Source organism: Notamacropus eugenii, chromosome 1, assembly GCF_028372415.1.
Source record: "Notamacropus eugenii isolate mMacEug1 chromosome 1, mMacEug1.pri_v2, whole genome shotgun sequence".
Classification (NCBI taxonomy): Eukaryota; Metazoa; Chordata; class Mammalia; order Diprotodontia; family Macropodidae; genus Notamacropus; species Notamacropus eugenii.
Window position 1 is genome coordinate 567,125,103 of NC_092872.1, and position 27,379 is coordinate 567,152,481.

The 27,379-nt window shown below is 35.6% G+C and overlaps 1 protein-coding gene across 1 annotated transcript in view; it reads left to right on the forward strand.

Moving 5' to 3' along the window:
• DLGAP2 (DLG associated protein 2) overlaps window positions 1-27,379 on the forward strand; it is a 529,819-nt gene that overhangs the window by 425,745 nt on the left and 76,695 nt on the right. The window contains exon 6 of the mRNA XM_072634360.1: window positions 16,735-16,954. Coding sequence (XP_072490461.1) covers window positions 16,735-16,954 — 220 coding nt within the window. The remainder of the gene's footprint in view (window positions 1-16,734; window positions 16,955-27,379) is intronic.

Sequence of the window (27,379 nt, forward strand, 5' to 3'; positions counted from 1 at the left end):
CTTGGTCCATGAATGGTATCATTTATAGTCTGACACAATACTCCACTGTGCATTTTGTCATTCACTTAGTAATAAAGTAATTTTTGCTGGCTTGAACTTGGGATTTTCAGAATCACTGCCTTGCTTTTTCCACTTTCATCACTTCTACAACTATGCCCGTCATCTACAGACAAGTAAAGCAAGAAAGGCTGATTCAATGAAATAATGCTCATATATGTATTTGACATATTATCTGAGGAAGTCCCAACTTATCAGTTATACTTTAACTTGATTACAATCTATACCTTGCCTCTTACTTTATTTTAAAAAAAAATTGAGGCTATTCAAAGTTAAGAGCTTTTCTTTGCTACTGACTCTATCCCCAAAACTCCTGACATCATTTCCCACTCTCATCCTTTCCCCTGCTTTCTGACAGAGGTGATCTTCTCCCTTGTCAATGCCAATCCTTCTGTATATGCACTTGATCCCAACCCATCCTATCTTCTTCAATGAACTGAATCCTCAATCACCACCCCTCCAATTTTTAACATCTCATTAACTGATTCCTTCTCTACTGCCTTCAAACATTCTGTCTCTCCTATCCTTGAAAAATCTCTCTGTGCTAACCAAATTCCTTTTAAACAGTTGTTTACACTCACTGCTTCCATTTTCTCCCCTCTTACTCCCTTAAAATCCCTTAAAATCTGACTTCCATCTTTATCACTCAACTGAAACTGCTCCCACCTAAATTACAAATAATCTTTTAATTGACACATTTGATGGTCTTTTGTCATTACTAAACCATCTCAAGTTATCTGCTGTATTTGATACTGTTAACTACCCTCTCCTCCTGAATCCCTCAGGTTTTTTGTGACACAACTTCTTCCTGGTTTGCTTCCTACCTATCTGACCACTTCCCAGTCTCTATTCACAGCTTATCATCCACATCATAACCCTTGAGAGTTTTCCCCAACAGACTCACCTACCTTTCTCTCTCTCTCTCTCTCTCTCTCTCTCTCTCTCTCTCTCTCTCTCTCTCTCTCTCTCTCTCTTTCTCCCTCCCTCCTTCCCTACCTGCCTGCCTTCCTCATTAGCTCCAATAGTTTTAATCTATCAGTTCTATGCCTATGACTCCTACATCTATTTATCTAGCCTTAGTCTCTCCCTCAGTCTCAAATAACTAATTACCTATTAGAAATTTCAAATTAGTCATCTAGTAGACATCTTAAAATCAACATGTCTAAAAATGAAATCATTATCTTCCATCTTCCCCACACCTTCCTTTCTTAAAAATTTCTCAGACACCCTGTCCTTCCAGTATTTCAGGGCAGTAACCTTGGCATTATTATAGATGCTTTACTGTTCCTCATCCTACGTATGCAATCAGTTGTCAAATTTTGCCATTTCTGTCTTCATAACATCTCTCACAACTGCCACTTCTTTACTCATAAAACGACCTCTTAGTTCTGGTCTCCCTGCCTCAAGTCTCTCAACACTCCAATATATTTTGTACAACACTGACAAAGTAATTCTCTTTAAGTGCAGATCTGACCACGTGACTCCTCCAGTCAACCAACTCCAGGAGTTAAAATATACCCTCTACAATTAAAGTGTTTCATTTAGTTTTTAAAGCCCTACATCACCTAGCTACAATCCTTTCCAACCTAAATGTACATTACTCCCTTACCCACACTTAGTGATTCAACCAAACTGGCTTTCTCTCTGTTTCCCCTCAGCTGCTAGTACCTTCCCTCCCAAAGTACAAACTCTTTAACTATTTTTGATATATTTCTATTTACTAATTTTATATCTATTCTCTATGTGCATGTATATATATTAGGTGTTTAATAAATATGCGTTGATTTATTGATTGGTTGCCAGAAATTGCTCTCATATCTTCTGGAATCATCACACCTCCAAAGTCCCAAATCATTCTGGAAAAGCCATCTACATCCATATTCATCTTACCAGGCCTGTTTTGTATGCTGAAGTCATAACAGGCCAGTGCTGCTATTCATCCCTGATAAACAGTATGTTCGTCCTTCATTGCCGAAGAAGACCATGCCATCAGAGAAATGATGATATGACTTGTACTTGACTTTGTTTTTGAGTGAGGGAGGGCTGTGCAGGTCACCAGCCTCACTTCTCCTCCAGAGCCATCTGAATCTAATGACCAGATATTCATCAGGATGACTGGAGATAACCCAGGATGAGGCAATTGGGGTTAAGTGACTTGCCCAAGGCCACAGAGCTAGTGAGTGTCAAGTGTCTGAGGTGAGATTTGAACTCAGGTCCTCCTGATAAACAGTATCTAAATTGGCACTGGTCAAAATATAAATCAATGTATTGTTCAGTCTGTCTTTGGAGTTTTGCTCCATCTTTGAACTTCTCAGTAATAACCCTTTTTAAAGTCAAGAATTCAAGCTTGTAGATAGGGTAATGAGATTATTCTGCTGGTGAATGCAATTGGTCTCTGGTAACCATCACTCTCCTAGTATATGAGTATCAAGTTTTTCATGCTGGTGCCTAGATCAAGAACAAAAAGTTAACTGACCTCTGAATAAGCTAATATTGGTATATGAGTAACATAGTATATTAGGTCTTTGAAGGCTTTTTCACATTTGCCTTTCACATTTATTTCCAAAAAACACTTTTGTTGAGTTTAAGACAATTTTACCTTTCCTGCCTTTTTTTTTTGGTTCTGAGCCTCTTCAATTATATGTTTATGAGTGAGATCATTCAATGATCTAGCTATAATAGCAGTTCTTTAAAATTGGGGATAATCACTACCAAATCCCAGAAAAGTTGACTTTCTAGGACACTATGGACATGGCCACTTCATAAATGCTTCTACTTTCTGTGGCTCTTTGCTTATCTTGGTAGGATACAACGTGGCCTACATACTTAACAGAAATTCTGCAGAAGTGGAATTTGTCAATTCACAACTGCAGACCAGCTTCCCCTAGTCAAAACAGTAGCAGAACAGAGGTCTGTACATAATGTTCATCGATCAGACCAAGACTTTTGATACTGCAAATCATGAGGGCTTGTGAAAGATCATGGAAAATTTAATTACCCACAGAATTTCATCAGTGCTGTACACAAGTTTCATGATGGCATGCTTGCATGGGTTCTGGATAGTGGATGATGTTCCCATATTTTCCTAGTTACCAATGGAGTGAAGCAGGGATGTGTGCTTGCTCCCATGATTTTCAGCATGATGCTTTCAGTAATGTTGTTAGATGCCTTCAACAAGGACAAAAATGGCATCAAGGTCAGCCACAACACTGACAGTAAATTATTTAACTTGAAAAGGCTACAAGCCAAAACTAAAGTGAAAGGAGAGCTGGTGCACAACTTTTTGTTGACAGATGATTGGCACTCAATGCAGCCTCTGAGGCTGAGATGCAATAAAGTATGATTGATTCTCTGCTGCTTGTGCTAATTTTGGCCTGACAATACCAAAAACACATAGGTCCTCCACCAAATATCACTTCATCATTCATATGGGAAACCATCAATGACAACAGAGAAATTTTGAATGTTGTGGATAAGTTCCCTTACCTTGGCAGTACACTTTCTAGGGATGTACATATAGACAATCAGGTCAATGCAAGCATTACCAGAGCTAACTCAGTGTTTCTGAGGCTCTGAAAGAATGTATGAGAGAGAAAAAGTATCGGGTTGCCTACCAAACTGACGGTCTACACAGCCAATGTTCTGACTTCATTATTGTATGCCTGTGAAACCTGGACAGTATACTAGCACCATGTAAGGAAACCACATCACTTCCATTTGAATTATCTTAGGAAGATTCTGAAGGTCACCTGAGAAGAAAATATGGAGGTTCTTTCCAAGCTGAACTGCAATGCATTCAAACTCTACTGGAGAAAGTATAACTCTGATGGGCTTGGTCACATAGCCTAAATATCAAATGTATATTTGCCTAAAACATTTTACAGAGAACTCATATAAAGCAAGCACTTCATAGAAGTCAGAAGAAGTAATACAAAATCTCTCTGATGAACTTTGCAATTGATTATAAGACTTGGGAGACACTGACACGGGGCTACCAAAGTATGACATGATCTCATCAAATAAGGTGCTGGGTTCTATGAGCAAAGCAGAATTGCAGTAGCTCAAAAGAAATATGAGATGCGCAAATTTAGAGACATCTTCACTCCAAATATTCACATGGACTATTTGTACCCGAGCTATGGTAGAGCCTTCTGAGCTCATATTGGTTTGATCAGCCACAGCTGGATACATTGTACCTTGATCCTGTAAGCATAAGCAAAGTGGAATTTTGTTGTTGTTGTTTTTCCTGGAATTCAGGTTCCTAGGCTCAGATTAAACTGTAAACATCTGAAGGATTAATCTCCTTTGAACCCTGATAATTCACAGCTCTGCTGAGTCACATAGGTTTCATGCCTTCTGGTTTTGAGCCAATCAGGGGCTGAAACTTTGTTATATATTCTGGAAGGTTGGCTTTTTGCCAGGCTCGCTCATAAGAAGGACCTTTTGATTCCCTGGACAGGACTCTGGGTAGCTGTTTGTTAAGAGCCACCTGACTCCTCAGATGTTAGTGTTCTATCAGTCTGGTGGTATATGTAGGTGGTTGTATTATTCTGTTTAGACAGTAGGAGCCCTGCTTATCAAATTCTTTCTTGGATACTCACTTCTTTGTACTTATCTGTAATTAAAGTAAGATTATTGACCCTTTTGAAGCTGTCTTTCCTTTAGAAAAGCAGATCAAAGAACCTGTGCTAGCTGCCTGCCCTATGTGCTGGTGTGGGTGCTACTGCAGATCCCATCATAGTGATGTCATTTTGGTCACCTTCAAGCATAAAGGACAGCAACCAACATCCCACTCACTCCACAAGAACATAACTTTCTTCTTTGCTGAGCTTTATACTCAACCTATTCCATTCCTTTGGTCCTGGGGAACATCAAAAGTTAAATACCTCAGGATCCAGCGTGCAGGTTGAGCAATTAGTGATCCTATGATGTTCACTGAAACTTCATGTTTTTATCCTCTTGCAAGTCTCTGCAGAGTTTACGTGGATAGTTAATGAGTGTTATGTATTGAATCCCAACTTGTTTCTTGCAGTTTCCTGCTTGAAATTTGGAAATTAATTTGGAATTAATTTCAATACTGACACTTCAGTGAATGTTAGATGGTCTCAACATACCAGAGTTACAATGTTCAATTTCCTGTTCACACTGCAAGTTCCTTAGGGAATCACAAACTCACTTTGATAAATCCCAGGTATGGATAGTCTTTGTAACTCATACAAAATCCAAATCCTATCATAAGCTTTAAAGATATTTTTCTTAAATATCTATGATGAAAAAGATTGGAAAATGATAGCAATTTGAGAAATACTGTCTAGGAAAGCTTTACCATTCATGTTCTCAATTTTTACCATGCCCTTTGCTCAAGATCCTATGAGTCCAGGTGGAACAGACCATATGGAATTGACATTGAGGTTATTGTGACTTTCCCCAGGGACTAAAGCACCTCTCTTCTCTGGCCCTGACTCAGTTTTCCAAAGATTAAGAGAAGAAATCAATTTTTGTACAACCAACTCTATTTCTTGCACTTCATAGTCAACATGTTTATGGCCTTCAATTCTACAATGATAACAAATGGAGGATATTAGGTGGATAGTTCATGGAGGTGGTTCTTGTGTCAGGCCTTCATGCCTTCCATCCTCTTGGTCATCTACCTCTTCAAAAAGAATGGTTTTGGGCACTGTTCCTTCTCTTACCTAATCATCTATTGAACTCTGCCCACAGCTCTGCACTGATGGTTTGGTTATTTTGCTTGGTTTCTGTGACCTACCCTCAAGAAGAGAGGAATTTTGTTCAAGTATGCATTGGACTGAATGGCAGCTGAGCTATTGTGTGATTCTTTCCATTTAGCTTAATAAGCAATGCATTCTACTAGAAATATCACTACATTAGGGGTCATGAGACCTAGACCCTCATCTCAGTCTATAACATACAGTATTAGCCATGGACCTTTAGAGATTCAATTGACCTTGCTAAACTAGTCTGCTCATCCATAGAGTAGGCACATCCCCCGGATGACCTTACAAGTTTTTGTGATCAGATTTTCCATGTTTTAAAGCCCCTTCCCAACAGTCAGATCGTGTTGTTGTTACTGTTGTTGTCCCTGTTGCTGTCATTGTTATATAACCTAACACTATTTCATCTTGACTGCTTTTTCTCATATTATGGATTGTTAGAATAAATAGCATAAGTGAATCTGATGCTGGGCTCTAAGCAGTCTGGACATTCAAGGACATTGCTCCACTTGTCAATGCCAACAAGGGCCCAAGCTATAAAATCTCTGCAACTCCTAGTTATATCATAATTATTTATGTGGCCTCTTTAGTACAGAACCCTTCCATTCATGCGTCCATGAGGCTCCCTTAGCAAAGCCTTTGTAAATCTCGACCATCTCCATACGATGAAATACAGGAAGAGAACTTCAAGTTAAAAAAGCAAAGTCAGCTTTCCTAGTTCTAAGCCACTGGATACCAGCTAACCAAACCCCACTGAGACTCCAAGCCTTTGCACTGGAAGTGTGCCTGGTGCCTCCCTGGTCCAGCTACTCTGGACTTAGGAGCTAAGAAGTCAATCAGAATTTATGTTTGCATATACATTATATAATGTATTGCATATATTACATTCTTCACTAGTCCCTAAAGCTGCAAAGCTCTTTCTCCCTTGTTCATCAAAGTCTTTATACCAATACATTTTCCTAAATCCCCTAAAATGATTAACATACACAAAATAGGAAAAGTCAGCTCAGCCCAGAATGCTTATGTAGCACTTCATTTTTTTCTTTCCACTCCTTTTCCTATTGGACCAAAACAGAAATGGCATATGGGATTAATTCACCGACTTCAAGTTACTTAGCTGTCAGGTCTATTCAGAGAACCTGCTATTTCAGACCTATAAATATCAATTTTACCCAAAATATTTGGATATAGTTAAATATTCTTTCAAATACTGGGCACAAATTAAGCAAAGAAATCAGCTTTTTTTATTTCAAATTACTTTTAAACATTCAATTGAACAAATAATGTTTAAGGATTTATTATTTGCCAAGAACTATTCTTTAGGAATATAAACACGTATACACACAAAAACAGTCCCTGCCCTCAGTGAGCTGATATTCTATTGCACTATTATTTATTAATGACAAGATTTTAAAGATTAATTTTTATAACATTACCTTTCTATTTGTTCTTCTTAGGTATTTTTCCTGAGAAAAATTACATTTTCTTTCATAATTCACACATAATCTTTTATAATATTCTCCTTTTTTAGGATGAGAGTATTTAGAGCTAGAAGGGAAATGATGATCCTCAAGTCCAACTCCCTCATTTTACAATGAAGAAACTGAGACCTAGAGGGATAAAGTAACCTGCTTGAAATAACACATGTAGGAGTTGTTAAGATTGAGATAAGACTCAATCCCAGGTCTTCAGACCCCAAATTCAGTGTTCTTTCCACTGTACAGTACAGTGCCTTTAAAATATTCATTCTAGGGTAAAATATTTTATATATACTTAATTGCTTACAACTTTAAATTTATAACCCCCACCATCTTCAAGTTATCTTGATACATATAGAAAATAAGAAGTTGTTTATAGATGGATGTATGTTGATATGAAAAACTACGTATGATTTGTTGGGTTGGTTTATGGGGGTATGGAATTCTTTGTGTTCGAGGTTTGCGTGAGTTTTTTAATGATATTTTAAGAGATTGGCTTACTGATATTACTGATAAAATATCCATCAAAGGGCTTCTTATTTCTTCCTTTTTATAGAAATGCTCTAATCATGGCTTCTGGTCACTGGTTTTCTCATTTATTTCCTGACTAGATAGTTTTTAGACAGTTATTAACTTTGAGGTAAAACCACATATTCTTCCAACCTTCCTATGTCTATTACACAGGAGAATTAAATGAGCATTTTCTTAGCAAATCCAGATGGAATTTTCCGCTAGAATACAGTGAGTTCCTTTAGGTAGTACTCTACTTGTACTTGTAACAAAAGAAATCTTAATCCACCTAACACTGAAAATTGAAAATGGAGTCAATCACATAAGAATGAGTCTCATTTGGAAACTAGTCTCTTGTTTTGAAAAAACAAGGCTCTATGTTTTTGTTACCTTAAAAGAGAAAGATAACTTGATTTTATGGTGAATTTGCAAGAAAGTTTTCCCAAAGACTGTACATCAAGAATGCTAAATTCAGGCTCCAGGGATACTAGTTCTATCATGATCTTTTTCAAGTTGCTTTTGTTAACAATATTTAGAAAACAGATGCATTCACTTTTTTTTCTTTTCAAGTACTCTGTATGTACTATGTATGAACATTTATACTTCATTGGGTATATAAAGGCAGAGAATAACATAGTCCAAGAGTGATCATATTTTCAACTATAGACTGAAGGCTTCATTTCAGTTTTGCTGACTAGTTGTCTGGAGTTGATATAATTAAAATTCTATGATAAGATCATAGGCTTTAAGGCTATCTAGGGCCAAACATCTGGATCAAAACAGAACATTCCCACCAATTCAAGTGTGTATGAGAAGATATCCTTGCCCTACACAATCAATTCTGATTTCAGACTCCTTTTCCTAAGCACAGTTCTCACAAAATCTAGTCTTGAGTGTTATTTCCACTCAAAAAATCTGGGGCCTGAATACTCTGACAGCACTCAGGCCAAGGGATAAGAACATCTCAATTTGGGCATATTATGTCTTGGACAAAACATTCTGATGAACACTAGTGTCCTGGTGTTCTTCATTTGGTCCTCACAACCACACTAAGAGATGGGTCTTATTATAATTCCCAACTTATAGATAAGGAAACTAAGATAAGAAGAAGTTATGTGATTTACCCAGGTAGCCCATCTTCATTTTGCTCATACATGTACTCAGTATTATCTTTTGTACCCCTTCTTGCACATGAATAGCACTGATAATATGTTATTGCCCAAATATTACTGTGCATCCTTCTCTTGAACTTTGGGTTACCTAGAAAAATACAAATTTAAAATAAAAAAAAAATCAACACTAAATATAACACAAAACACTTTTTTCTAGTCATTTCCTTTGATACTTCCACAGTTGTATAGACAAGAGTAGATAATCCCTAAGTACTACTCTCCAGAGAGAACCCATGCATAACATACATATATACATATATTTATATATACACACATATATTTATATACATACATACATGTATACACATATATACATACATATACATATATACATATACATACATACATACATACATCATATATATAATGAGAACTGAATCCAGATAAATTCCCATGGAAAGTTCAAAACATATAAACACAAAGAAGGAAAATACTCCATACTTCTCAAGACACCTTGACTCCTTCTACATGTAACCAAAGAAGCACTTCTTTGACTCTTTATGTTTAAAACTATCCCAGCATTTAGCACAGTGCCTAACACTTAAAATGAGTACTTGATAAATGTTTGTTGACTGACTGCCCCACCTGAAATTAGTATCTGTGACTACAGAATGTGGATGAATATTTCAAGTACCAGCAACCTTCTCTAGATGAATTTCTTACTATATCCCTAAATGCATCCCCCCATATCCCTGTGGCTAAGATTACCAGTACATTCCCCCTCAGCTTCCACCAAACTATTTTCTCTCTCTGAGAGCTTTGAATGTTCTCATTTAGCTTTGTCCTTGGAAAAGCCATCTTCCTCTTTAATTCCCCATGTACCAGCCCACCTCCTCCTCTAAGCCATTCATGAAAATCATTTGTCATCCAATGTTCAATGTATGAAGAATTCCTTCACTTCACTGTGAAGAATACTCAAATAGATCTATGGATGATTTTTATCCTGTGCTATATCAAAAGTTCAACACAGGGAGTCCACCCAAGATTCTTGAGACCTTTCTCAGTTTTCTCCTAACATCACGAGTATCAGTTGACCGCTTTGTTCACTTGTCATCTTTCACTCTTGCCAAAAGATCAACCCATCTTCTCTTCCTGTAATACAGTTTTTTGATAGAATCATTCACTCCTCTTTCAATGTCCTAATTGGTTATACACTGCAGCCAGCTCATACCCACCACTCAATGGCATTTTACCCTAAATTTAATAATGACCTTTAGTTAGTGGTATTCCAGTCAGGTCTCTCTGCCACATAGCAACAAAGGTAAAATGTATTAAAAAGATGGATCTTTGTTTTAATAGAAAAGCTTGGAGTCAGTTAAAGCTTTAGAGTATGCTGCAAGCAATCCAACTGACTGCTTGTTTTCAATTCTGAGACTAAATTATTGTCTATCCATACCATCACTCCATAGGGTATCCTTTCAAATGCATGTTGTAATCTGTGCTTCATCCATTTGGTCTTCTTGTATGAATGGACAGAACAAACTTCTTTGAGTGATTATGGATCTGTTCCAGCTACAAAGCCTTAGAGCTTGATGTAATCAGTACAATGTCATCTACAAAGGGGAGCACCTGGAGTATCTTATCCCCTGGGGATTCTTCTTCAATCTGGACTTTTCTCTGGATTTAGTCAATAGACAATAAACATTTATTAATCACCTACTACTGTACTCAGAGCTAAGTATACAAATGAGAAAAACAAAGTTTCTGCCCTCAAGAAGTTTACAATCTAAAAGGGGGAAAACAATACACAAAAGGAAGTTGATTTTCTGTAACACAGTCATACTATGGTGAATGTACATCACCCTATTTTATGCATCACCTGATGCTTTATTATATAGGGGTCACTGAACAGGTTTACTTCTATTTTACATGTCCCAAGGAATTTTGAATAATTTTTGGGCTGGTACATGGGGAATTAAAGAGGAAGATGGCTTTTCCAATAGATACAGGAGACACCTTGCAGTATAACAGTCTATAAGATAGTTTGTAGCTCTGCTAAATTGAGTGTTTTTCGTAATCAACAAAGAATAAGCACAATGGGAATTTGAATTCTGTACATCCTTCAGTCAAACAGCATACAGAAAACTAAAATGACTATATTTTAAGGACAGGAAAAGACTGAGTCAGTTGTCTATCTACCATCAGGCCAATGACTTGACAGAACTAAGAATTTATAATTTAAAAAAAGAATAATAAAAAGAAAAAATATAATATACACTTAACAAGATCAAGCCTGAATTGTTTAAGGAAGTTACAGAAATTTTTAAAATGATAGATGAACTACAGAAATGACATTGGTACCAACTACAATAATTTTATTGAGAAGTTAAACCAATGTGAATTAATTGCCACAATAAAGAGAACACAAGAGTCTAGAAAACACCTTAGTTGAAAAAAAAATTTTGAATTACTTGCTAAACAATTTAAAACTTCCAGTTTATTCTATCTATCCATTTATCTGTCTTATTCTTCCCCATGTATGTGCGTGTCTACATATGCATATGCATGTATATTCTTGTTTGGAGCTTATTAATGTTTACTGATTTACTGAACAAAGAATGTTGACTGCCAAATACCAAACCAGGTTAGAATGTAAACCTGTTAATAAAATCTTACAAAGAAAAGTATTGGGCAACTATGAGGGATACTAGCTCATTAAAAGAGAGAAATGGTGGAAGGTAAAGTCAGGTTAAAGAAACCTTGGCAAGACATCCAACCAAGTAAAGTCATCCTAAGAGCATTCATGAATGAAAATGGAAAGATTTGAGTCAGAAGTAAAATGGCCAAATCTTTCAAAAATCATTTCAACAAACTATGGCCACCCTTGGACCACAGTAGCAAAGTACCTGAGATGCTTATAGAGGAGGTAGAAATGGCAACAGAGGAAATGAAAACAAGAAAAACAGAGAAATTTGTCCAAGTATACATAAAGGAGACCTGTATTGGAGGTGACACAATTGTAGGGGCATTTTGGGGACAAGGCATCTGAAGGAGAAGAAGATACCAAAAGCACAGAAAAAATCTAGAACATTTTTAATGCCAAAAAAGTAATTAAAAGAATACTATGTCAGTAACTCATAACTTCTATACCTATTCTGTGCCTGCTAATCACAGGCATAGTTTCTAATTAATGAGTAGTCTTCTCATGGTCTCAGATTATTAATAATCATAGCTAACAACAGCTAATATTTACATAGTACCTAGTATGTGCCAGGAACTGCACTTAGCATTTTACGGTTTTATCTCATTTGTTTCTCACAACAACCCTAGGAGGTAGATTCTATTATTATCCCCATTTTACAGATGAGGAAACTGAGGCAAATACAAATTAAATAACTTGCCCAAGGTCACAGATCTAATAAGTATACGAGGCCAGATTTGAACTTAGGCGTCTCTGACTCAAAACCCAGTATTCTATCCACAATGCCACCAAGCTGCTATTAGAGCTTCATCAAATCTAATTTGCTTCAAAACTCAAATCATGTTCCATCTCCTGCATAATATTTCCTAATTCCACCAGCTGTTAATTCCTCTCTGTTCCCCATTCAAAAAAAATATTTTTCATTTGCTTTCTTTATTTCCAAATGTTCATAAGTGTACATATTGCTTCCCCTATGAATGTCCTCCTGTCTATCTATGACTAACAGAATGTAAGTTCCCTCAGAATAGGAAATGTTCCACTTTTTTCTTTGTATTGTATTTTCTTTGTATTTCTTGTATTTTTCCGTGCACCTAATATAGTACTTGGCATATAATAAGCACTTAAAAAATCTTTGATTGATCAAATCAATGATTGAAGTGATAGTTCTTTGTTAAGCCTAAAATATCTGAGACATTTTTAGAGTTAAAAGAGACTTGGAAGATTATTTAGTGCATCTTCCTGGTTTTACAGATGAGGAAATTGAGGCCCACAGAGATAAAAAAGACTGGTATGAGGTCTCCCAGATAGTCTGGGATATAGCAAGGACTAAAGATGTTCTAACTTCCAGTCCTATGCCCTTTAACCATATAACAATGACCTAGTATCTAGTTATCTCACCTTGCTTCTACTAACTCCCCCAGACCATTTAAGGATAATAAACATAGATAACTCTCAATCCCTGGCTATTAAAAAAATAAAATAAAATAAAATCCTTCCACTGATCTTTGGGTCACCTGTCCTCCACTCTCTCCAACCAATAATGCAAAATGAAATATAACACAAAATACTTCCTTATCATCACCTTCATAGTACCTTCAGGTCATTTCTATAGTGGTCTCTAGGTCCAACCCAGAGATTTAAGCTAAATTGCTTACCCCAGAAAATCCAGGCTTTTAGATATATTCCCTGCCTTTCTGCCATACAGACAAGGTAACTTTCCCAAATAATCCTCTCTAGATTGTACTCTGCTTAATTTAACAAAATCAGCAAACTAATGCATTTCAGTGGGTCAATACAGCTATGATTTCATTGGTGTGTGTGCCTATACTTCATCCTCATCTTGTCCTGTGTGTATCTGTCCAGATGCTTCTCAAAATCCTCCATATGGAAATCACCCAGCACAGTGGTTACTTTCTCCTGAATTGAATATTTCAAGAATACCAGGTCAATCCTTAGAATATTATCCTAACTTGAGGTATGATTGACCTAGTTCCTTTCTTAGTGAAACATACCACTGATGATTTCTTTTATGGCATTTCTTGTACACAAGTTATCACTGGGAATATATTATTCTTAGATACCCAACCATGCATCTCTCTACTGTCCTCTGAGTCACTTAACACACACACACACACACACACACACACACACACACACACACACACACACACACATTCTCTCTGATACACTGAAACTAAATAGAACACATCACATTTGTTTCATCTTGCTCATCTTTTTAGTTTTTTCATAATCTAGCTATCTCCAGCACTCCTATCTACCGTACATTGTTATTTTCTGTTGATAGGTTTCTAAATCCATCAAATATTAGCATACTGAGGAATCTACAATGAATTTAACAATCAATAAGATATCACTGTAATATTGCCTGCAGTGTACAAATATTGGGCAAGGGTTATGTATCCAAATTCCATTCAGCTGAATTGAGGGTATTGTTCTGTTGATATGGTTAATTTCTGGTCTAGTAAGACAATCATCTCTGCTAGTCTGGCTCCTACTTCCCGTTCCAGTGTTCTCTTTCATTGCCCACTTTCATATACCATTTTTTCTAGTCAAAATGGACCACTTATCACTCCATCTGGGCCTTTGTGTCATCTTGAACAGATACTACCCCCTTTTTATGTCACCTTCTCTGGTGCCCATCAGTGCAGTCAGTCAATCAACAAGCATTTATTAACTATGTTTTATGAGCCAGGAACTGTGTTAAGCTCTAGTTTCTTAAATCTCTCAGAGTATTTTGTTAGTGACTCTCCTCCACAGTAATCATATTCTAATTACCTATTGTCCAACTACCTTCATTTCCTTCTTTTAACAAGATTTTTGGAACACTAGCTCAGGAGAAAGCTACAATCATGACACACCTATATTTCAGCAAATGATGATAATAATAGTCTCTCCTGATATTCTTGCAGAGAAGATGGATAGATGTGGACTAATTAACAGATAATTTAGATGGATTCAGAACTAATTGTTTTACTGGACCCCAACAGGGAATATTAATAGCTCAATGTCAAGTTGGAAGAAGGTAGACCTCTAGTGGACCTTCCTATGAGGGGTGTTCTTGATTCTGCACTATTCAACACTGTTATCAAGATAAAGAATAAATGGCATGTCTGTTGAATTTTCATATGACATTAAGCTAAGAGGGATAGCTAATGATTTGGATGAAAGATATAGGATCAGAAATATGTGTGTGTATATATATAACAGGTCACACTTGAATTGAATGTAATAAGACTGAATTTAATAGAGAAAAATTTAAGATATACTGAGGTTCAAAAACACAACTGTAGAAGGTCATAATTGACAGATCATGGGTAGACAACAGTTCAAAGAAAAAAGATTTAGCAGTATACAAGTTAAATGAGTCAACAATATTATGTGGCAGCACACACACACACACACACACACACACACACACACACACACACCTCTAACATAATCTTAGGCTGCACTGAGAGGAATAAATAGTATTTAGGAATAAATAGTATTTAGAGGTGATAACCCTGTAGATCCTCTGTAGTACTGTGTTCCTTTCTGACTTCCGTGTTTTAGAAACTTATCAATAAATTGAGTTGAAGAAAGGATTACAAACCTATGTCTCCCTTAGTGGATCTATGACTATACACTGAATCACTAGGGGCTTTGAGATAATAGGGTGGAGAATTCATTCAAAATAGATATGAACAGAACTAATTAATTATTCATTGCATAAGTGTGAGTCCCTATGTTTAACAATCTAAGGGACAAATAGAAACATGGAATAGTTCCTGCTCTCCAGGAATTTATTGTCTAGTTGAAGAGATAAGACACTTACAAAGTTAACTACAAGGCCAGAACCATAATCAAAGAAACTTAAGATATTCTTCTAGGGCAGGGGTGGGGAACCTATGGCCTTGAGACCACATGTGGCCCTCTAGGTCCTCAAGTGTGGCCCTTTGACAGAATCTAAACTTCACAGAACAATTCCCCTTAATGAAAGGATCTGTTCGTAAAACTTGAACTTAATCAAAAGGCCACACCCAAGAATCATTACCTGAAATTTGAGGTCAACATTGCAAATGTAGAAAAAAATAAACAAAAATTCATTAAGCTTGGAATCATGCCATCCTGCAAAGTCTTTTACCCAAACAAAGTGTTCTTTGTTTGGAACCATGTTTTTCATGGTCCCATATATTCCATATTTAGTTGAGACACAAAATTGGAAAAGACATATTTATCTGAGAAACTAAGCCATGAATAAAATGCAGAAATATTATAAAGAAGTGGTCCCACTGACTTCTCTGTGAATAAATAAACTGGTGTGTCACTAGGGGACAACAAGCCAACAATTGCTTTTATTTTTCTCCCAAGGGATCCACATCTACTTCCGCATATATTTATAATGCAGAACATTTCATAGTGACCCAAACGTGTTATCCTTTCAGTGGCAATCAGTATATATGGCCTAATTATAAACTCTTCTATTATCTAAAGAGTAAGAAGTTACATATATTTCTTAGGTTGTGGTGCTTACAGAGATCATTTGACTGTGGTAATAGAAAGTCATTTCTATTAGACTTTGAGGTACACACAGTTCCATTTACAAATTCAGAAATCAAAACCTGAAAGCTTTGTTTGTAGGATAAGAAGGTTTTTATGAAGAGTTTTAGTTTATGTAATGTCCTCAATATTTAGATAGATAAATAGATAACAGCACTATACAATATGTTAATATTTGCAAAGAGCTTTGCAAGTATTATCTCATTTTATCCCAACAACAATCCTGGAAAATCACTGCTATTGTCACTATTTTATAGATGAGGAAAAAGGCAGACAGAGGTTAAGAGATGAGCTAAGGGTCACAGCTAGTAAATGTCTAAAGTGGAATTTGAACTCAAATCTTCCTGACCCTAGGTTCAGTAATTTATCTACTGCACCATTTAGATGACTCTAGGAAGATGTTTTCTCAAATTTGCCAGATCATGTGATGTTAATTTCATGTTTGTTATGATGAAAGTATGTCTATAAAATTTGCAGTGTAATGTGATGAAGCTTTATGTCTACTTTATGTGCCTTTGGGAGCATATTAAAGATGCCTATCAATGAGATCCAAGTATCAAACTCACTGTTGTCATTTATCCCAGATGAGTGAAGCTGAGATCAACGGACAGTTTGAATCGGTGTGTGAATCAGTCTTTAGTGAAGTTGAGTCTCAGGCCATGGATGCCCTAGACCTTCCTGGTTGCTTCCGAACGAGAAGTCACAGTTATCTGAGAGCCATTCAGGCTGGTTACTCTCAAGATGATGAATGTATTCCTGCAATGACATCTTCTAACATCACCTCAACTATCAGGTCAACAACAGGTAAAGGAAAATCTTTCTGCCTTATACAATAACATCATGATATATACCAATTGTTTCAATTGGACAAGAAAAATAACCCCACCCTACACACACACACACACACACACACACACACACACACACACACACACACACACACCTGACTTGTTATCCCAACACTTGATCATTATGTATTATTGCATTTTAAGGAAAATTCCAGTTACTATTTTTAAAATTCTCCCAATAAAACTATATTGGTTTCATGTTCTCCCATAAAAATCTGGCATTAATCAGAGATGAATTTCAAAATTGTGTAAGTTGAATCTTTGGAAAGTACTAGCAGGATTATTTCCTGATAGAAGTACCCAAATTATGGGCACTACAGTTGGTGGTTATGCCTTAATTCTTAACATTATGCAATTTATCATAAATTTTCATGGATACCCAGAAAAGTCCAGGTATAATGATCTATACTTTCACCTGGCCCTTCCACCAAGGTCCCTCAGGAATAGCTATTCTGCACTTCCCAAATCTATAAAAATTATTCATAGCTGGAAATTAATCAATCCTGGATATAAATTCACTAATATTGGTAGAGTTCTAAGGATTGGGTTTCATGATTCCCTCTGGCTCTAATGGAAATTTGGAAAATTTACCACCTAGACAAAAAATTACTGCCTAATATTTTATTACTGTTCCATTATTTATGTATCACAATGAATATATATGGTTCTAAAACAGCCATAAAACAGACCAAGAAATACAATTTTGTCGTGACAAGTTTAAAAGGCTAAGAAAAAGATACAAGATGAAATCATATAGTACTGAATAGATAGGTGATAGGAATACTAGAACTAGTACACTAGAAGAGTAATAAAATAAGTTGAGGGATGGGTAGATTTTGAAGAAAAAAATTGAAAGGAGTGGGAATATTTTAACCAGGTAGTATTCAAGTTATAAAAGATATAATGAAAGAAGGCATATAATCGGGAGTTGCTAAAAGAGATTAAAGGAAAGCTTGGAAAGGAATATGCAGTTGTTACTATATATCATTGGGTTTTTCTTCTAAGTGAAACATTTTACAAAGATAAGTAATACCCCACAGCATATACAGTATAAAAATGAACCACTATGGAATTCCATAGAAAAATATTTCACAGCATTATCAAAACTACTATTGGTGAATTTCTTTAAATGTCTAATATAATAAAAAAGAAAAAAAGTTATAGCTCCTCTGAATTCTTCAGTGTTTTCAGCTGCGATTCCTAAGAATTACTTGTGACACTGAAAGATGGATTTCTGACACCTATACCATGGTTGTCTCATAAAAGCTGTATGTTTATATAATGTCATACAAGAAGCAGAGAAATCATAAATATTTTCCAAACAAATCTTTGGGGAAATGGGTAGAAAAAGCAAGGCCAAGAATTTTTTTCAATGCAAGATATCTGGTAGTCTGTAGTTATGATTCTGGAAGCTTGAGAGGGACAGGGTGTTACATTTAAGGCTTATCAATCATAACTACCAGTTCATCATAGCAAGTTCATGACACCTATGTCTCTATTTGCCTTTCTGTAAAAGAGAAAATTTTATAAAGGCATTATTCTCATGAGGCAAATTAATCAACTTTGAGGACAATGGGAGAAAAAGCTTATAAAAATTCAAGCATTCCTACATTCAGAAAATATGTATTGAGTGCCAACTACAGGTACCCAATAATTATTTTTATGGTCTTCAGAAGTACTTTGAAAATAAATTATTACACATATTTGCAAAGCATTTTCCATATGTTATCTCAGCTAATCCTCACAACAACCTGTAAGGTAAGTGCTATTATGATCATCATTTCACAGATCGGAAAACAAAAGGTGAAAGACATTAAGTGATTTGCCAGGGGTACACATCCATAAATGTCTAAGGTAGGATTCAAACTCGGGTTTTCCTGACTCCATTATCCCAACTATGCAATCTGTTGCAAGTTTTTTTTCTAATGGAGCATCAAAGTGGGGATGAAGATAGGAGTCCTTCAACAACATTAACCACCTCCTTCCAAAACAAATGAGGAGAACAGAAGGCAGGCCAGATGGAATCACTTTGAAAGTTCCATGTTGAATTTGTTATGTACTTAAAAATAAAAGCAAGCTCTACATGATAGAGATTTGCAGTATCGTGTATAATCCTCTCCTTCTGTTCCACATTGAATATCAAAATGCTCATTTTACTTGGTATTTGTTAAGTTCAGAATAAAAAAAAAGAAAATAAATTGTAAAACAGAAACCAAAAATAAAGCAATGCAATGAAATGGACTGTATAGCTGGCTGAGAAAAGTGGTTTCCAAAGAGGGGTTTCAAAATTGTTTTGAGGAATAGCAGCATCACTGAAATAAGTACATTTCTTGTTGGGAGTACTTTGGAGTGTCAGACTCATGTGGATGAATACATTTTGACAAAGGTGTATAATCAATCAACAGGCATTTATTAAATGTGTGCTATATTTCAAGTACTATAAGGGGATACAATTACAAAAAATGAAACAATCCCTACTGGAAACAAGCTTACATTCTAACTGAAGAGACAAGGAGTACATATGTAAGAATATATAAAACAGACATAAAGAAAATAAATACAAAGTAGATAAAAACTAAGTAGTTTGAAAGGCAAAGCATAAACAGTTGGAATAATAACAGCATTTATATAACATTAAAGATTTGCTAAGTGCTTTGCAAATATTATCTCATTTCACCCTCACAACAACCCTAGAAAGCAGGTTCTATTATTAGTCCTATTTTGCAAAAAAAGAAACTGAAGCAGATGGAGATTAATAGACTTGCTCAAGATCTGAGAATTGGTAAATGGGTAAGCCTGGATTTGAACTCAGATCTTCCTAACTCCATGTCCAGTGCTCTCAGTACTGCAAAAGGCTTCATGTAGAAAGTGGTAGATTAGTTGCATCTTGAAGGAAGAGATTCTATGAGGTGGGAATGAAGAGGAAGTACCTTCCAGGTTTAGGAAATGACTAGTAAAAAAGACATACAAATGAAAGGTGGATTGCCATGTCTAAGCAACAGAAAGTCAGTTTGCCTGCATTGTAGAGTGTAAAAGAGTGAGAATATCTAATAAGGCTGGAGAGATAAATTGGGGCTTGCCTGTGAAGTAATTTGAAAGCTAAACATAAGAATTCGTATTTGATTCTAGAGATGAGAGTCACTGGAGTTATGTTTTGCTTTATTTTGCTTTTGAAGTAGGAGAGTGACATGTAAAGAATTACTCTTAAGGAAAATCACTTCAGCAACAGTGTGTAGAACAGACTGAAATAAGGAGAGATTTAGAGCTATGAGAGAAGTTTGGAGGCCATGAAAATAATATAGGCAAGAGGTGAAAAGAACCCAAAGTATTGTATGTATACAGATAAGGGGTTGTATGTAAGAAACGTTCTGAGTGGCAAGATTCAGAAAACAATTCAGTATGTTAGATGAAGATAAGAAGTTAAGTATTAACACTGAAGCTGTGGACCTGCATAACTAGAAGAATGGAAGAGCTTCCAACAGAAATCGGAGAGTTTGGAAGAGGAATAGGTTTAGAGGAAAGATAAATAGTTCTGTTTTAGATATGTTGAATTTAAGGTGTCTTGGGACATATGGTTTGAAATGTCCAATAGGCAATTGGTGAGATGGGAATGAAGCTCAGGGGAGAGACTGGGGCTGCATACATACATACATACATACATACATATATACATACATATATGTATATATGCACCCCTGTGAGTCATCTACAAGAAAATAATTAAATTTATGGAAACTGATGGAACACTAAAAGACAGTACAGAGAGAAAAGAGGACCTAGGATTGAGCCTTGGGGAACAATTTGGGTGGCTTGATATGGATGACAGGCCAGGAGAGGATACAGCAAAGGAGTAGAGAAAGTTAGCCAATCGTACTATTTTCTGCTCACATCTCATAATCAGAGAATCTTTGAGTTTAAAGGGAAATCAGAGGAGATCTAGTCCTAAACAAATAATGAAGAGATTCATTAATAGTAAGTTGAAAAAGTGGAGCAATGAGAAAAGAACATGAAAATGAGATTCCCTATTTTATGAAACTTGCTTTTTTTCCCCTTATGAATTCAATGTTACTTTCAAAAATCAAGTAACAAAAATGTTAGATTAGCCTCTACGCATGCAGTCATTGCTGCTTTCCTTTCCCTGAAAGTAGACATCTAGTCTCTCCTTGAAAAATTCCATTAACAAGGAAAATGATACTTATCAAGGGAACAGCTCTAAATATGAGGAAGAGGAGGGAGCAGGGGGACAACAGTGACAAAAAAAGTTTATATGGTGCTTTGAAGTCTGCAAAATGCTTTACTTGTATTGTCCCATCTGATCCTCGCAACAACCCTGGGAAGCAGATGCTATTATTATTTCCATTTTCAAGATGTCTTATACTATTGCTTATATTTATATGCAGCTTCTTTCTCTGAAATTTCCATTGATACCCTCATGATAAATCAGAAGAAATATAATCATCTGATCAAGGAATTCTTAACTTGGGGTTCATGGACAACTTGAGGGGTCAATGGGTAGATTTCAAGGGAGAGTCTATGAATTTATTTTTAATATTTTGATAACTATTTCAATGTAATTGGTTTATTTTGCAATCCTATATATTTTATTTTATGCAGTTTAATAACATTACTCTGAGAAGGGGTTCATAGTTTCTCCAGACTGCTAAAGGGGAGCATTATACACATAGATGGGGGGAAAAAACAACTTAAGAATGCTTGCTCTAATCCATGACAGCCCTTCAAATATAAAAACTGCAGTCATGTATCTGCCCCAGTTCTATTGCTACCAATAGTACTTCTTGTCAAACACCACTTAATTTTTTTCTCCAAGGCAAATATTCCCACTTCTTTCCAGTAGTCTTTATCTGATACTTGTCATCAAAAGAATTACTCTGATGCCTCTACATAATGAACAAATAGGTAACCCTTGATTCTCAAGGTGAGATCAATGAAACATACATTCTGGCGGGTCCTGACAAAATGGCTTTTTAGTACATAGTGACAAACTGCATCTATTGTCAGAGGATCAGCCTTGTTAAGTACAGAATAGCTTTCTACAATAGGTTGACTGCTGGATGGCCAGTTCTTTCACTGTGGTCTTGTCTTTTTCAGTACTTCACTGGATCTAAGATGTTAATGTGGGTACTCTCTCAATGCAAAACACAGTACATCTCTTCTTTCCTATTTTGTGCAAATCTCATCTATGCATTTCTATACATTCTCTGTAGGAGTTCTACTCAGAATTCTTGGAGCTTTCCTTTAGTTCCCATGAGATTGTAAGGATAACTAGGGAGCAGGAGAGCTAAATGATAAGCCTCTTTCCTCTTCCAGTCATGCATCCCTCTAAGCATAGTCTTTACAGTACTTCCCCTTCGCAATTTTTCACTAGTAGACTGAATTAGCAGCCAACTCATGCTGTTTATGAACCTCTCCATTGCCACTGTCAGTAATCCACAATTTTAATAGAATCACAGACTGCTACTGCATGACGATCCATGAACTCATATTAATACTCAATGTTATTTTATATACATAAATAGATCAAATAACATATATGAACACAATGATTTAGAAGGAATCATTAAATCCTGCGTAGAATGTATTTTGTAAATATTAACAATTTGGTGTTTCATTTGTAGATTTGAATTTTATCCTCTTTAGCCCAAATAAATTCCTATATGAAGTTATTATTTTGTGTTAAAGGCAGATGGTAGAGATTCAGCTACATCTAATTTTCAAGAGGTAAAACTTGAATAGTAGAGAGCATTTGGCAAAAAGACCAAATAAAGACCAAAAACGTTTCTCCAGCCTACTGTTTCTTGCATTAGGAAAAAAAGCTACATATTGATTAGTAGACTGCTCGTTAAATGAAGTGGTTTTGAAAACATCTAACTTTCATTTCACACATGATTTCTTTCTCATCTGTGAAATGATTTATTTGATAGATTTTCTTGTCTAAATATGCAATTCCCCAGATTTTTCTAAGGAGGTAACATTATTGATACTGTGGGGAAAATGCTATAAAATTAGATTATTATGATTTTGCTACGGGTCAGGATTTTTCCCAAAATATGACAAGACTGATTTAAGGAATCATTAAAATATGAGAACCAGTTATAAGAATCAGGGCAGAGAAAACATTTATATATATTATTATTTTATTGCTTATGTTTCTAGAGTCATATGACTCTCCAGAGTACATGGAAATTCCCAGTTTCCAGTACAGCTACTTTGAAATTGTATCAGGGAAAGCATTCTGCATTTCTGTACTATTGCACTGAAAAAGCAACATCATGTCTGAGAAGAATACTAGACTAGGATTCATAAAGAACTGGTTTCAAATGCTTCCCCAAATGTTTAGTAACTGTGAATCTCTGGAAGAATCATGTAAACTTTCTGGGCCTCAACATCTTTATCTGTAAAATAATAGCACCCATATCAGAGTTGTTACAGGGAACAAATTAGGTTTGATAGATAGATAGATAGATAGATAGATAGATAGATAGATAGATAGATAGATAGATATGAAATATTTGCAATACTTGTGCTGTTGATGATGGTGATGAAGATGATTACTGGAAGGGTAGTAAATATGTTTTTCATATTTGTTTGTTTCTGTTTCATTATTTTACTACTTAATATGCCCTAAACTTTTAATTGGAAAAATATGACTCCATATTTCTTCTCTGTATTAAACTTCTGGAAATAAAACTGTGCAATTTCACCTCTTTTTAGATGTCTAATTCATCACCTGATACAGGCTGGGAAGACTTTATTTTATTTATTTACAAAATTAATGTAGGTTCCCATAATTCTTTGGTTCATTCAAGTGGCTACTATGCTGGAATTATTATACTTGGATTCAAAGAACCTGAGTTCCAATCCCAACTCTGCTACTTAGTACCTATATAACTTTGGTCAAGTAACTTAGATTCTTCTATCCCAGGCTCTTTTATCTGTAAAATGAAGGTTTTGCATTAGATTACTCCTAACTTCCCTAATAACTCTTTCTCTAACATATACATGCATATCTATCTATCTAAATATGTATGTATGTGTTTAGACGTACAAGGTATCTATGTATATACCCACACAAATATGTGTGAGTATATACACACATAAACTAAACAAATAACATGTATACATGTTATACAACAATGTATATATATTTATATTTTTATGTATTTATACACATATTTGTATAACTTTAAAATAAAGAAATGATGCTGGGAATTTTTTAAATTTCAGCCTGAAAAGTAAATATTATAATCTACAAATGTCAACATGAGATCATCATCGATGATGAGTCTTTTAATAGAACAGTTTAGTAAATAAACTGAAGGCACTTGCAAGTGTGTAGCATAACATGGGCATAGTATAAAGTAAGTTGAGAAAGGAGGGGTCCATTTTGAGGCAATCAGGTGGCACAGTAGGTTAAGCTCCTGGCCTGAAGTCAGGAGGATCTCAATTCAAATGTAGCCTTAGATATTTGCTAGCTGTGTGACCCTTGGCAAATTACTTATCCTATGTCTACCTTCACTTCCTCATCTGTATAATGGGGATAAGAGTAGCATCTACTTCCCAGGATTGTTTTGAAGATTAAGTAAGATAATATTTTAAAACTGCCTGCCACATAGTAGATGCTCAATAAATTCTTCTTTCCTTCCTTATTTGGGACATTGATATAATAACTCCAACGTACTAAGTAGAACTTAGCTATCTTGCAAGCAAATATTCACTAATGAAGGAATGGAAAATTGACTATTCTTTGGTAGAAATATATAACTATAATTCAATATAGTATGGAATAGTGCAAAGGTGTCAAATTTGTGTACACAGCCTGTAAAACTCCCAAATCAGGCTCAAACCACATTAAAATGCAATTGGGAAATGTTTAATAAAATAAATAAAAATACAATAATGTTAATTTCTGGCTTTCTAGGTCAATATGTGACACAGAGAGGCCCCTAGCTTTGGATTAAGAAAGGCCTAAATTTGAATCCAAGTTCTTTTCCTTGTTTGCAAAATAGGTGCAATAATATCACCACCTATAGTACCTAAATCACAGGGTTGTTGTCAATATCAAAGGAAATTATTTACATAATTTTTTTTGCAATCCTTAAAGTATTATACAAATGTCAGCTACTCTATTATTAGGTTTTTATATTTGGCCTTGTGTTATTTAATAATTTTATCAATGATATGGAAAAAGGCAGAGGAAGCCTCTCTTCTCACTTCCTGATTACTGGACTCTAGGAAGGCTAGCTAACACAACATTCCAAATACGAAATGGATGGGGAATGGTTAGATAGCAATTATTCAAAAACCAATCCAGGTGTTTTAGTGGACTGAAAATTCAATATGTCATATGAACATACAGAACTAGGCATATTTAGCCTGGAAAAGAGAAGATTCATGATATCTCTAAGCCTTTGAAAGAATATTAAAAGAAAAGAAGGTATAGACTTGCTCAGTTTGACCCCAGTGGGCAGACCCAAAAGTAATGGGTAGAAGTTGCAAAGAAGCAAATTTAAGCTTGATGTAAGGATGAAGTTCCTAATAATTAATGATGTCCAAAAGTTTAATGGGCTGCCTAAAAGGATGGTGAATTCCTTATCCTTGGAAGTCTTCTAGAACTGGCTAGATGACTGCATGGCAAGTATATTACAATGTGGATTTCTTTGCAGTCTGAGTTTTACTAAATGGCTACTATGGTCTCTTCTAACTCTCAGATTCTGACTATTAATATTATTACTTAAGCTTTAAGAAGAATGGAATGATGGAGAAAGGGAGAGTTTAACTGTTATTTTGTAATGAGTTAGCTTGTTATGGGTGGCCAGAAACTGTATGAGGCACAATAAGAAGTAAGAGAACTTTCTTTTCTAAGAGATTGATAAAGAAAGAATCTGGAGTCATTTTAAGAACACCAAGTTGTATCAATTATTCTATGGGGAAGATATAGTAAAGAAAATTTGCCATCCTGAAAGCTATCTAATTTAATGAGAGACAACATGCAAAAAAATGTACAAACAAGATAAATTGCAAATTATCAACTGAGGGAAGGCACTAGAATTAAGAAAGATTGGGAAAGTCTCCCTGTAAAAGTTGAAGATTTAGCTGGGACTTGAAGGAAGTCAGGGAAGCCAGGAGACAGCCAAAGAGAAGGGAGAGCATTCCAGGCATGGGGGACCACCAGTGAAAATTCTTGGCAGCTAGGAAGCACCAAGTGACTAAAATGCTGGACTTTGAGTCAAGAAGACCCAAGTTCAAATCCTGCCTGAGGCATATATTTGCTGTGTAACCCTAGGCAAATCACTTAAATTTGATCTATCTCAATTTCCTCGTTTGTATAATATGAAACATTAATAGCACCTTCTCTATAGACTGGCTGTGAGGATAAAATTGAGGTAATATATATAAAGTACTTTGCAAACCATAAAGTAATATCTATATATACTGGTCATTATCCAGTGTTCAGCATAGTGCCTACCACTTAGAAAATGCTTAAAAAATGTTTATTGTTGACTGACTGATAGAAAGAGCTGGATTACTGAACTATTATTTTAATATCTATGAATAACTCATCAGTGGCAGCCTATGGTTCCCTTGTATGACTTTATGATATTAAATTGTTGAAACAGTTAAATATGTTTTTGCCTTATCTGGTTGATAAGCAACCTTGATGTTAATCATGGCTATTCAATTTATTCTGTAATTTCTGTATATGTAAACACCCAGAATATTTTCAGAGAAAGAACTCCCACTGCAATCTCACAGCATTTCTACCCCATTGTCCTGGAGCTGTTTCCTAGCATTTCACAATCAAAACTCAATATATTCTCCATCCCTAGCAAATGAAGGCAGATTGATTACTTGTGCTTGCCCTACTTAGTACCAGTCAGCCAATACATTAGACAGAATGTAACTAATAATTCTAACCTGAACGTGCATTATATCTAATACTTAATAAATGGCAACAATATTTCTGTATCTTATATTGGTTCATCCCTGTTCATTCTGTATGCTGTAGTCAACTAGAGGTAGCTTACTGGCTACCTACTGTGGCCTCGTACAAATATCATTAGTGATGCTGGATCTTCATCCAGGTCATGCCTGCTAAAGGTAATAGCCCCATGGGCTCTGTCCTGGGCTCTCTTCTCTTTTTCCCCCATATTATTTCATTTGATAATCTCATCAGCTCTCATAGTTTAAATTATTACCTCTATTGATGATTCTCAGATATATTTATCCAGCCCTAACCTCTCTCCTTACATCCAGACTCCATTTCAAATAGGATGTCTCATAGCTATCTTAAACTCAACAAACCAAAACTGTACTTATTATCTTTCTGGAAAAAGCCTCCCCCACATCCAAACTTTCCTAT